General features: G+C 34.6%; 1 protein-coding gene across 5 annotated transcripts in view; it reads right to left on the bottom strand.

Moving 5' to 3' along the window:
• The window catches only part of GRIK2 (glutamate ionotropic receptor kainate type subunit 2), a 641,457-nt gene that overhangs the window by 329,184 nt on the left and 298,346 nt on the right, over positions 1-13,927 (bottom strand). For all 5 annotated transcript variants that reach the window (XR_009558840.1, XM_060283847.1, XM_060283851.1 and 2 more), the window contains 2 exons: positions 9,273-9,454; positions 2,262-2,315 (listed from right to left, as the gene is read on the bottom strand). Coding sequence is in view for 4 of the 5 variants with exons in the window: in XM_060283847.1 (XP_060139830.1) it covers positions 2,262-2,315; positions 9,273-9,454 (236 nt within the window). In the remaining variant the exon portion in view is untranslated. The remainder of the gene's footprint in view (positions 1-2,261; positions 2,316-9,272; positions 9,455-13,927) is intronic.

Raw genomic sequence — 13,927 nt, 5'->3', positions numbered from 1 at the left:
GAGGCCAAAGCTGTCGGGGCAGTCGGATGTCACTATGAGAACATGCAGCATGTGGGACTTTTGCCCCCATTGAGTTGGCATTAGCTATTCCTTAGATCTTACAGACAACATTGAGAACTACTGAGAGCCAGGGCAAGATCAATGCCATTAGTCCTGGGCACAGCTTGCTCATACAGCTGTACCGACTAGATTATAGAAGCAAAATTCAGTGAAGAGAAGCTGACGTTGGCCTGAGCTCTATTCTGTGCTGTGAAAAATATAAGGAACTTTTAGGTTTTTAGTTTTCAACATTTGCAATCTAGCCAAGGAGATTATCTCTCTCTCTCTCTCTGGCTACATATATATATATATATATATATATATATATATATATATATATATATATATATATATATATATATATATATATATATATATATATATAAAATGTAGTACAATATATGCTAAGGGGCAAAAGAGTACAAGTGATAAGTGCAAAGAGTCAGAAGCAAGACAAATGATTTTCAATTTTTATAGTAAAGAACAACTTCACAGAGCAGATGGGATCTGAGCTGCCATTAAAGAATGGCCATGCTCTTGATAGTCAAAAGACAAAAGGAAACCAAAATGTCAGTAGAGATACAAAAATTAGAAAATATAAAGTCTACTCAGGAGACTGACCTAAATCAGTTTGGCTATAAGAGAATTCATGAGGGAGAACAGTGGCAAAAGAAAATAGGAAAGTTAGGTTAGAATCAAACTGAAAAGGACATCAATTATAGGCTAGATGAGTCCTACATGTACTAAACTAGTTTTTTTTTCCATTTTTTTCCTTATTAAGAGATGCTTTCGATTTCCCTAAAATCTTATGATTATGGTAGAACTGAGTTTCAACGGCATTGAAATATAATTTGCTGACGAGTGAAGGCTTCCACTCACTCTCCACCAGTCCATCACTAAGTTTCTCACAGACTGCAAAAAAGTTGCCTGGTGGGAAGTGATACAGATATACAGCAGAGTTAGCCTTAGTATTTACCAGTAAAATACAACCTACTGTGTGAAGCATCTTCATTGAAGAAGAGTTGTTTTTACAAGAAGCTATTGTGATCAATTTAGATTTAAAATTTAGTAATTTAGACCAATTACTAAATTTTAGTAATTTAATCTGGTAACTTCAAGACTCCTAAAAGCAAAGAGATCAATTGGAAAACTTTTGAGTTAACAAAGAGAGAGCATTGGTTAGACTGGTCATTGTGGGAAAGGAGAAGATGCATACTACAGACACTATGGAGAAAAAATCAGTGGCATTTTGTTGGGGATACAGGAGTTAGAGACAGTGGAAGTTTTGAAGGAAGAGTCAGAAGATGAGTCACTTCAGAGGACAATACATTAAGGTTTAAATAACTTGAAATTATCTTAACGCCACAACGATTAGAAAACGTTCTGCAACGCAGCGATATACAACAATTCAGGAATATTACAGATAGACATTTAGATCTCATTTGAACAAAGGTCATAATTGAAGCTGTAAGTACATACCAGTTCTGAAGCAAATAATTGAAGAGGAAAAAAGAAAATACGATACATGCCCAAACTTGGAGATACTCTCATATTGGGGGGATGGGCAGGAAATAGTGACAGAGACAGATAGCTGTTTCACAGTGGAAGGAAAACTAGGATAATGTATTGGTAAAGAAATAGAGCTAAGGGTAAGTAGGTTTGATAAAAAAAAAAAGAATGTCAGATTTTCACGCATATTGAGAAAAAACTGTAGTGGTTACGTAAAGACAAAAGATAAGGGTAACATTCAATTTGCTAATTGCAAATTAAATCATATTTACTTAAAAAAATCCAACTTAACATATGCAAAAACAGAATGGGAAATTTAATCTACTAGAGGAGCAGCTTCAATAAACCTGATTTCGGTTAAGTCAATAGAGCTAACAACATAAGAATTTGTGCTTTTCTAAAACATTGATTTCTCAGCAAACTAATTTTAAAATCCATTATGTTCTGAAAGTCCTCTAAGCGATATAAAAATAAGACATTATTTTGAATTAATATCTGAAACGATATTATTTCAAAATCATCAGCTTCCCACCAAGAATCATTAGATCTCTATGATGATAATTCCTCTTGGGTTTTATCAAAATAAAATAAATCATAACTTTAAAAGTGCCAGTATTATATTACTTCTTCCCACTCAAAAACCCATTTTTCATCCTGAAATTCATTATAAGAAAATTTAGAGCATTCTCTTTATGTTTTAATAAATTACTTACCAGTGTGGTAAAGATGTAATGATAATATTCTGTCATCATTCCCATAGCTAATGCCTACGAAGTAAAAAATAAAAATATTAAAATATTAATATTGAAGGTACACGTTAGATGAAATACATTATGTCAATAAGACAAGTGAGATGAAAATAGCAGAATGTAATGAAGAATCAGCCTATAGTATTCAGGTTACATTAAAATTGGGTCAAACTTAATCTTTTTTCCATAGTTAAAGAAGATTAGTGGTTACAAAGGAATTTCTGAACCAATTCTCTTGATAGAAAAGCTATTAATTGAATGTTTGCAATTGTAAAGCTTACGTTTTACATATTAAAAGAGGCATTAAATTTGAAACAAAACCTCAAATGAGCAAATCTTAGTTCATTATATTTGTAATATCTTCACTACAAATTCCATAATAAGGAACACCATTTTATTTTGTTGAAAAGTATTACTCAATTAGGAAAACTGTGCTCCAAAGTACAATACCAACAGGAATTTTTTTTAGCATTTTAGAGACGTTTTCTTAGTATTAATGAAGCAAATGTAAATCACCACTGTACAGATAAAGGCAAGTTTATTTTTTATTAATGAACAATTGAAATTTACTATGTTTTATTTCACACTTCTAAAGTCCTCATCAATTTTAGACTATCAGTCTTAAAACAAGGACTTTTGGGTTAGAACTCCCAGTCATAAGAAGTGTCAATTTCCTCTCTGAAAATACAGAATCCTTTAGAAATAGCTATTTATCAGTGAACAGTAGCTGGTGATGATAATTGAAAAATGATGCATTTTTGAGCTGAATGAAGAGCTCTTAGCAGGAAACAAGTATTCTCAGGTGCATCTAATGTTCTTCCACAAACTACTAACTACTCAAATTGGTTTACTAAGTAGCTGCCCCAGCTACATCCTTTGTATTCCATACCCATAGGTAGGTATTAACCAATTAGCTACAATAAAATGTGTATTTCCACAGCATTAGCTGTTCCGTAAGAAAAGATAGATGTTTGTGAAAAATTTTGGGATATATGAAATGTATTTTTTTTACAGGGAGAAACATTTGTTAATGATAGCTAGCATCAAAGAACTGAGCAGAGGAAAGGAACTTAGGAATTGTGATACTGTAATTTATAATAAGAAATATGTATTTGGTCTTCATCCCATTTCTGGCACAAAACTCCAGATACTATTAGAATTTCCCAAACAATATAAGCAATGGGAACATCTTTGTTATAATATTTGGTTTCTTTTCTTCACTTCCTGAAATTGCTTCAGAGCCATAAAGGTGAAATGGGTGTCTTGTTATTCTTAGCAAGCCCCTTTCAACCACAACTGAGTTTATGTCAAATGAGGTGACTTTGGAAAATCCCCTAAGATGGGAGGGTGGGTGCTGGTTGCCAGGGGAAAGCAATCTCATGATTGGAAGGTTGAAACTTTCAGTTCTACCCCGGTGACCTCCTGGGAAGGAAGAGGGGCTGGAGACTGAGTTCAATCGCCATGGCCAATGATTTAATCAATCATGCCTATGAACTGAAGCCACCAGAAAAACCCAAAAGGAGAGGATCTGGAGAGCTTCCAGGTTGGTGAACATGTGGAGGTGCGAGGAGAGTGGCATACTCAGAAGGGTCGAGGAAGCTCCTTGCCCTTGCCCTGTATCTTGCATCTCTTCCAATCTGGCTGTTACTGAGTTACATCCTTTCATAATAAACCGGGAATCTAGTACGTAAAATGTTTCTCTGAGTTCTGTGAGTTGCTCTAGCAAGTTAATCGAACCTAAGGAGGGGGTTGTAGGAACCTCCAATCTATAGCCGGTGGGTCAGAAGCACAAGTGATTACCTGGACTTGTGGTTCATGTCCGAAGTGGGGGAGGTGGGGAAACAGTCTTGTAGGACTAAGCCCTTAACCTGCAGAATCGGATGCTACCTCTGGATAGATGCTGTGAGAACTGAATTGGGTTGTAGGACAATGTGCTGGCATCAGAGCACTGCTTGTGGTATGGGGAACACCCTCCCACACACACAACTGAATTGGATGTACAACTTTTAGGAAACAAATAATATTTCCTGAATGGATAAAAATTACATGAGCCAATAACTCTCTGATAAATTTACATTTAAGCAAAATAAGAGAAAATTTTTCTTATTAAATAAAAATTTACAAGATTATCTTTGTAGAAGGTATTCATTGTTCCTGATGGATATGTGTTAAAGGTCTCGCAACTTCAGAACTACTCAATGAGAGTTCAGCATTACCTTTGTCGATATTTGTTACTTTACCAACTCAATAGGCATAGAAATATCGATTGGGATAAATGAAAGAAACAGCGATTCAGATGTATAACTATAAATAACGCTTACATAATGCCTAAAAAGTGCTGGGTACTATTCTGAGCACACTGCACATCTTAATCAATTTAGGCCTCATTAAAAATCCTATGACGTAGGTCCTGTTATTATACTTATTTTACAGGTGAAGAAACTAAGACATAATAAGAATGAATAAATTAGTCAACAAATTGAGACAGTGAGTGAAAATAAACTCCAGGTCTCTAACACTTGGAGCTTGGATATAGAGCATAATCTATGCCTTTTATAAAGTGGCATATTTTATATTCCCAAAGATACAGATCCATTTAGGATCTATACATTCTAAAATTTTGGCTGTTTCCTCCTTGATAATTCGAAAACCTGGGAATCTCAGCCCAATCCTGGAAATTGTGTTTTGGAGGCGAGGGTGGGAGGTGGTTAAGAAAATGGTGTTCTGCACCAGCCCCAGGTTTCTTCTTCATTACGTTGAAAAGAAACCTTTAAGGGATAACTGAGGACTGTGTGAGCATTTCACTGACCTCCCTTCAGTCTTTGATTCTGAAAACAAGAGTCAGTATGGACTACGAACTTAGATCTAAGTAGAAAAGTTTAGTTATTTTTGATGGAGTACCTATACTCTAACATGAACAAAAGTGAACAAAGGGGATACTCTCTTGAAAGGTGAGTTAATAATTTCCAATGGGAATTAAAAAAGAACTTGTTCTGGACCTTCTTTTAATTATAGCATTTATGTCTTGCTACTAGTGCTTCTGAATTATTATCTTCTTGTGTATAAATAAGAGTGGCCACAAAAGAAAATTGCTTGAGCCACGTCACCCCTCCTGGAAAGAAATACCACAGAATAATTTTTTCCCAAATCAAAATATTGTTAGAATTTCCCAACATTTAACTGATGTAGCGTTAACAATGCCATATGACAAATTAACACATGCAGTTATCCAGGCATATACTTTGCAACCAGTTTATCCTTCAGGTTATATCTGGACGTTACATTGCTTAAGGTTAACAAACGGAGGGGTTAGACTTTATACGTATTTCTTAAAATTTTATTATATTTTACTTCTTGCTGCTGTAGCAGTTTCTTTGTATCTGCTTTTACATTTTTCCAGGCTAAAAATTTGATTTCACACTCTCTGATATGGACTTTAAAGTCCTTGGTTGCTATTTTTTTCTGTGATAGAATGTCTTCGTGAGACTTTACTCCACAGCATCCTGGCCCTGCCATGGAGGATTCTCTTTGACAAATCTGAGTAGAGGTGGAATCTTTTGCTATTAAGACATGTATGCCAATGAGTGCTCTTGATTTGCCTCAGAGGAAATCTCGCCAAGCCCAGGCTTCACTCACTTTTAAAGCTCTCAGGCAGGAAAACTTCAAATCCATGGCTGCTCACTATTCAGTAAGAGCTCAGTCAGTTTAAATAAAACAAACAAACATCTCTTTTTCTTGATACTCCTAATATTTGTTCTTGGATTAAGCCAGACAAGCTGAAAGCCCATTTGTGTCTTATCTTCAAATCTTGTACCATTTCTTTGGAGTGTCATCATTAGCCAACATTGAGGAATCTCAGAAAAATGTCATAAATCATAAAATGGAGTCCTATTAAATGTACTGCTGCAGTTACAAAAAAGAAGCTATTTACTTTCTTTTTGAATTGGTTTCTAGAGTAGCTAAGATCCAAATATGAGATAAATGCTCTCTGGGACAAGGTAAGTTTTAAAAAAATCCCACCATGTGTGGTCTGCCAGTGTTACAGGATCAAAAAGCATGCATTCTGTGCAATAGTGTTACTCTGACTTCAACTTAACTTTCATATTCTCATTTCCCCTCCGTTCTGATTTTTCACCTACTAATCTTGTTAAAATTATATAATTTTACTGTTGTATATATTTTAGATACTACTTTAATTCTGTTTTCGTTTTGCAAAAAGCAGGTTACACATCAGAAAACAAGTATGAAATAAGGGATATATCAACTAGAAGCCAGAATGGAAATTCTATTATTAAAGGTGATGGATACTCTCACCTTTCAAACAGCAAAGTAAGTCAGAGTTAGTTACTCTAGAGACACCTATATACTTGTTGGAGGCCTAGAGAAAGCCTACCAAAAGCCTATTATTTGTCACTGACAGATAGTACAGCGATACTCACTCCAGGCATAAAGGAAAGGTATCCTTTCCAAGTCTGTGTATTCTAAATGTGACCAAGAATTGTTTGGTATTAAATGAAAAACAAATCCCTATTCTAGATTCCAGTGCTTACTTTATCGCATCATTTTGTTCCCAAAAAGACCCAACCAAACAACAACAACCACCCTTATATTCTTTATTACTCAAATATAACACTAGAGCAATTTCCCAAATCCAATTAAATATTTTACTGTAGTGAAACCAACATCATATTGGAAGATTGGATAAACATCTGCTTAATAAACTAACCATGTTATAACAGACATTTACTGTTGGTAGTTATATTTTATGAGATATAATTTGACATCTGAATCTGCATAACTCTCTAGTAGAGATATTTTATCCTACATTTGAGAGGTTTCAAGACAGGTGGCTAATCTCCAGTCAGGCAGTGTGTATAGAAGAGCTTAAACAACAAAGTCCAAAGACTTGTGTTCAAATTCAGGCTCTACTACATAGTACAGCCTTGTACTAGCTATTTAACCCCTTACATCAATCCCCTCATATATAAGATATGAGCTAATAATAATTGTTTTCCAGTGTGCTGTTAGGCCTGAATAGTGCTGAAGTAATAGTAAGAGGTTTTACTGCTATGAATTGTTTCATTTGATTGATTTAGAATTATCTTTTTAGGTAGGCAATGCTTATTCTGAAATGAATACTTCCTAACATCACTAAGAGAAATATAAATCCCTCTGCTATTTCCTTGATCAATGATGGACATTGATCAAGCTACTTAATCTTTCTGAGACTCAGTTTCTTTGTCTGTAAAGTGGAGCTAGTCCCTACTTCATTTGGTTATGGTGATAATTAAATAAGATCAAATGTGTAAGGCATCTCAGCGTACATGACAGGTAAAGAACATTTATTTTTCCTCTTTTTCTTACTAGTTGATTTTAATGGTTGAGCTGCTTAATTGTTGATTTGAAGTTTATTCCCTCATTTCAGCACAAAACAGAAATATCTACTTCATTGATCAATATTCACATTAACAAACGGCATTTTAGCCATTTGAAAGGAACCTCGGATATTCAATGTGCTTTAAAGATCATCAATATTTATATTACTTTTCTTTTAAGACAATTAATTAAAGTACTTAGACTTTTTATCAGAAAATCACATCAAGGTCACTTCTCTGGCTTTTTTTTTTAAACCAACTGTGTAACAATAACACTTTGATTTAAAAAACAAAAAAACAGGGGACTTCTCTGGCGGTCCAGTGGTTAATACTCCACGCTTCCACAGCAGGGGGCATGGGTTTGATCCCTGGTTGGTGGGGAACTAAGATTCCCACATGCCACACAGTGTAGCCAAAAAATAAATAAATAAATAAACGAGACAAAAAGACAACCCTCAGAATGGGAGAAAATATTTGCAAATGAAGCAACTGACAAAGGATTAATCTCCAAAATATACAAGCAGCTCATGCAGCTTAATATCAAAAAAACAAACAACCCAATCCAAAAATGGGTGGAAGACCTAAATAGACATTTCTCCAAAGAAGATATACAGATTGCCAACAAACACATGAAAAGATGCTCAACATCACTAATCATCAGAGAAATGCAAATCAGAACCACAATGTGGTATCACCTCACACCGGTCAGAATAGCCATCATAAAAGATCTACAAACAATAAATGCTGGAGAGGGTGGATAAAAGGGAACCCTCTTGCACTGTTGTGGGAATGTAAACTGATACAGCCACTATGGAGAACAGTATGGAGGTTCCTTAAAAAAACTAAAAATAGAATTACCATATGACCCAGCAATCCCACTACTGGGCATATACCCTGAGAAAACCATAATTCAAAAAGATACATGCACCACAGTGTTCACTGCAGCACCATTTACAATAGCCAGGACATGGAAGTAACCTAACAGTCCATCAACAGGTGAATGGATAAAGAAGATGTGGCACATATATACAATGGAATATTACTCAGCCATAAAAAGAAACAAAATTGAGTTATTTATAGTGAGGTGGATGAACCTAGAGTCTGTCACAAGAGTGAAGTAAGTCAGAAAGAGAAAAACAAATACCTATGCTAACACATATATATGGAATCTAAAAAAAGAAAAAGGTTCTGAAGAACCTAGGGGCAAGACAGGAATAAAGACGCAGACGTAGAGAATGGACTTGAAGACACGGCTTGAGGGGGACTGGGAAGGGGAAGTTGGGACCAAGTGAAAGAGTAGCAATGACATGTACACACTACCAAATGTAAAATAGATAGCTAGTGGGAAGCAGCTGCATAGCACAGAGAGATCAGCTCAGTGCTTTGTGACCACCTAGAGGGGTGGGATAGGGAGGGTGGGAGGGAGACGCAAGAGGGAGGAGATATGGGGATCTATGTATATGTATAGCTGATTTACTTTGTTATACAGCAGAAACTAACACACCATTGTAAAGCACTTCTACTCCAATAAAGATGTAAAAAAAAATTTCAAACTCAAATTTAATAAAGGAATTAAGAACTTAAATAATTTAAAGATTACCTGTTTCAAAATGCCTGCTGCCATTTCATGGCTACAGTCAAAGATGACATGGAACTCCTTGCCTCTTTTCATTTCTTTTAGTAAGGGTTTTGCATCCTTTGTATCAGCAGGTAGTTGACGGATCTTAAGTCGAAGATTGTATCTTGATGGAGCTTTGATGAGCTCCTGCAAGCGAATGAGACCTTTAATGGAAAAGAAAAAAAATAGAATGTTACAGAAAAAACAGAGTAGTTCATAGAATCACAAAACATACCACAGTGTCTGATTTCCTTGACCATGTACATGTGTACGTCATGACGTGACCATTGAAATTCCTACTTCAGAACTCCCAATCCCCAGTTATTTTTGTTAAAATCACTTCTCAAATTCTTAGTGTATTTCTCAAAGTATGAAAGACATACATGACTGTAAGTTAATGTAAATAATTTAAATAGATAAAATAATTTAAAATAAAAGTTTCCCTCTCTATCCTAATTCTACTCCCAGTGGGTTGTCACTGTTGATGGCTTGAAATATTATCCTTCATATACTTCCTATGTATTTGCACATATACACATAGAGGGTTATTTTTTGTATTTTACATCAATAATTGTTTTGTGACAATGTCTTATAAGTCATTGTAAGTTAGTGATTACTGTTCTAGTTTGTCCAATTAAGTTTTAGTGGACATAATTTATGTAATTATTCTCTGTTATTACAAACTTTGGTTATTGTTTCTTGTTTTTGTTCACAAGTAATGGTATAGTAATTTGGTGTATATGTAAGAGTGATACACTTTTCTTAATAAAAAGACTAAATAGCCAGAAGTGTAATTAAATTACTTTAATAAATAAAACTTTCCTTTGTATTGTTTTTATTTGTATCATTCTGTATTTCTTCAGAAATAAATATAACCACAGAAATTACTAATAAAGCAAACATTTTCCTAGAAAAGTAGCTCCTGATTATATGTTTCAAAAATATATCAAATTAATAGGTCCATTTTCAATAGGTCATTAAACTGTTATGCATTTTTAAATAACAGAGACAAATCAATGAATTTATTCCTTTATAGAAACTTTCTAATTAATGAAACCCCTTAAAAACTGATATAAAAGATCCAATATATAAGAGTATGATAAGAAAAGAAGGATCATACAATTCTATTAGCTTGGACAAAATTAAGCAATTTCCTTTCCCCTTCTCCCCTCTTCCTTCTTATTTACCCCTTTTTCCATCTCATCTTTATATTTCTAAAACTCTACTTCTATCTTTCCTGAAAAACTACCTTCATAAATATCACTATGACAAACAATAATAAAGGAAAATATTTGTAAATAACTATCTGGAACTCTCTCTCTCTCTCTCTCTCTATATATATATACACACACACACACACACACATACTCTCTTTATTATATATATATAACTCTATTTGGAAACAGGAATTAAAAGAATCTTACTCTGACTAAAAATCTACTGTGTATTAAAATAACATATGAGATATAAAGAATAAAATCTAATTCTAGGAATTTTTTTTTCATTCAGTTTTTAAATAAATAATAGATCCTCTTAGACATGTAATACTATATACACTTTAATATGTTGCAACATAGTTATAAAATTAACATGACTAATTTTCAGTATTTTTATCCTTGAGACATGCAAGATAAAACATATGTAAATTCATAAATATATAGTATCTTTTGCTTTTAAAATATCGTCCCACCAGACTTCCCTGGTGGCACAGTGGTTAAGAATCCACCTGCCAATGCAGGGGACACGGGTTCGATCCCTGGTCTGGAAAGATCTCACATGCCTTGGAGCAATTAAGCCCATGCACCACAGCTACTGAGCCTGCGCTCTAGAGCCTGCGAGCCACCACTACTGAGCCCATGTGCCACAACTACTGAAGCCCGTGTGCCTAGAGCCCGTGCTCCACACAAGAGAAGCCATGGCAAGCAGAAACTCGTGCACCACAACAAAGAGTAGCCCCCGCTCGCCACAACTAGAGAAAGCCCATGCGCAGCAACGAAGACCCATTGCAGCCAAAAAAATAATAATAAATAAAATTATAAAAAATTAAATGAATTCATTAAATAAAACATTGTCCCATAAAGTTTACTTCATTGTAAGTTGTTTTAAAATTTTGATATATAAAATCCTACAGATAATATTTGCATAAATTACACAGTATAATACTATTAGTAAAATAAATATTACATGTTAATTGATATCAAATATACCCATTAAACATGATACAATTCAGTCTAGGGAATTATGTATATAATGAGTACAGATGTTAACACTGAACTGTACAAAGATGAAAACAAATATTTGAATTTATAACACCTGCTTAATTGTAGCAGCATTTAACATTGGGCTTATAAAATCCTCTAAAACATCTATAAAAGGCTATACATTTCTTTACATATGGGAGTACTCTGTAACTAAATTAGAATAAATTCTTAAAGGGTAGTAACATTGTTTAACTACTTTTTATAAATAAACCTGAATATAATTGCTGTAAGGCAGTGGCTCCCAAACTTTGGAAGGTATGATAGTAACCTGTGAAGCTTGGGTACAATCTAAACAAACCTAATAAGAATCTTCAGGCGAGAGGACTCCTGCATGTACATTTTTAACAATCTTTCCAGGTGAGAGATTCAAAGAGTGTGGCCAATTTCCAAAGATAGGTCTGGTTTCAGATAAGTGTCTTATGAGAGATACCCTTTGATAGCTATATTGTAGGATAATAACTATTTTATATTAACTAGTAGTTAATACTACTAGTATTAACTAGTAGCATAAGACAATAAAACAATTAAAGAATGATTTCCAACTTCATTAGGAAGAGTGAGTTAAAAAACTGTAAATACAACTGACTGTAGGAATAAGAGAGAGAAAAAAAGACATTCATTTACTTATGCATCAAATGTTTATTAAATTTTTACTGTAGGTCAAGCACTGTTCTAGACATTGAGGAGACAATGAAATATATAAATAGACAAATTTCCTGCCCATACCATGCTAAAAATACACAGGGGGACAAATGCTACTAAGCAAGCAATTATAAATGAAAAATGGCAATACTGTTTTGATAGGGAAAGTACAGATGGTTGAGGAAGCATATAGCAGGATCACCTAACTCAGAGTGGGAGTGTTCAGGGAAATTATCTCAAAGGAGGTGATGTCTAAGTTCATACCTAAATAAAAAGAAAGAATGGAAGGAATGGATGGAAGAAAAGACAGCTTTTATACTGGCGTGGAGGTGAGAGAGCATGGGCAAAGAATCTTAAGAAGCAAGGAAGAAGTGCTGACAAGTGTAATTTGAGAAGAGGGCAGGGATGCTTAGGATGCCCTTGTATTTTACATTAGAGTTAAGGCCCTTAACTTAAGGGTGGTAGAAAATGCTCACTTGGAATCTGCATCTCAAAAGAATCACTCAGATTTTCACTACAGAGGACAGAAGAGAAGAACTAAAACGGGAGGAAGAGTTGGAAGACAGTTGTAATAATGCAGGTTGGGAAAGGGTAAGGTGTGTGTTCAGGTCAAGACGGTAGGGAGAGAAAGAAGTGGAGGGATTAGAGATTTTTTTTTTTTTTTTATGGTGTGTTAGTTTCTGCTTTATAACAAAGTGAATCAGTTATACATATACATATGTTCCCATATCTCTTCCCTCTTGTGTCTCCCTCCCGCCCTCCCTATCCCACCCCTCTAGGTGGTCACAAAGCACGGAGCTGATCTCCCTGTGCTATGCGGCTGCTTCCCACTAGCTATCTATTTTACGTTTGGTAGTGTATATATATATATATGTCCATGCCACTCTCCCACTTTGCCTAGAGTCTGTCATACAGAGTGAAGTAAGTCAGAAAGAGAAAAACAAATACCGTATGCTAACACATATATATGGAATCTAAGAAAAAAAAAAAAGGGACTAGAGATTTTTGAGAAAAGATGATAAGTGGTTGGTGAGGGAGAAGGGCTGAGTCAGGGAGGTTTCTCAGATGTTTGGCTTGGGCATCTGTGAGGAGAGAGTGCTTCCAGAGTGTGAGGTCATGGGAGGAGTCTTATCTAGAGCAGCAGTTCTCAAAGTGTGGTCCACAGCCCCATCAGGAGGGTCCCTGAGGTCCAGTTATTTTCATAATAATAATAAGAGGTTATTTGGCTTTTTTACTTTCATTCAATCACACATGTGCAGTGGAGTGTTCTAGGGGTTACAAGACATGGATGATGTCATGGCAGATTGAACGAGGAGGTAGATATGAAAATCCAACTACCTCCTATTAAACCAAATAGTAAAGAGACTTACGAGAATGCAAAACAAAGCCACTCTTCTTATTACATTTTTGTTTTAGAAAATATAGGTATTTTTCATTAAAATATGATATGTGAATAGATAATAGATTTGTTATTGCAATTATTAAATGAATTAATATTTTTAAATGTTATAATTTTATTACTAATACGGTAAATGTTTATAAGCATATTATAAATGCTTTTAGAGATCCTCAGTAATTATTAAGTGTAAAGTGCTACCAAAACCAAAATGCCTAAAAATTACTAAATTGGATTATCTCTAAATTTTTCCTAGTTCTAAGTTTCTCTTATTCTCATTAAGTTATTTATATAAATGCAGACTGATCTAATACCAACCTTGGATGAGTAAAGAAAAG

This window comes from Globicephala melas, chromosome 14 (assembly GCF_963455315.2).
Source record: "Globicephala melas chromosome 14, mGloMel1.2, whole genome shotgun sequence".
NCBI classification, from domain to species: Eukaryota; Metazoa; Chordata; class Mammalia; order Artiodactyla; family Delphinidae; genus Globicephala; species Globicephala melas.
This window is presented reverse-complemented; position numbering and strand designations above follow the sequence as displayed.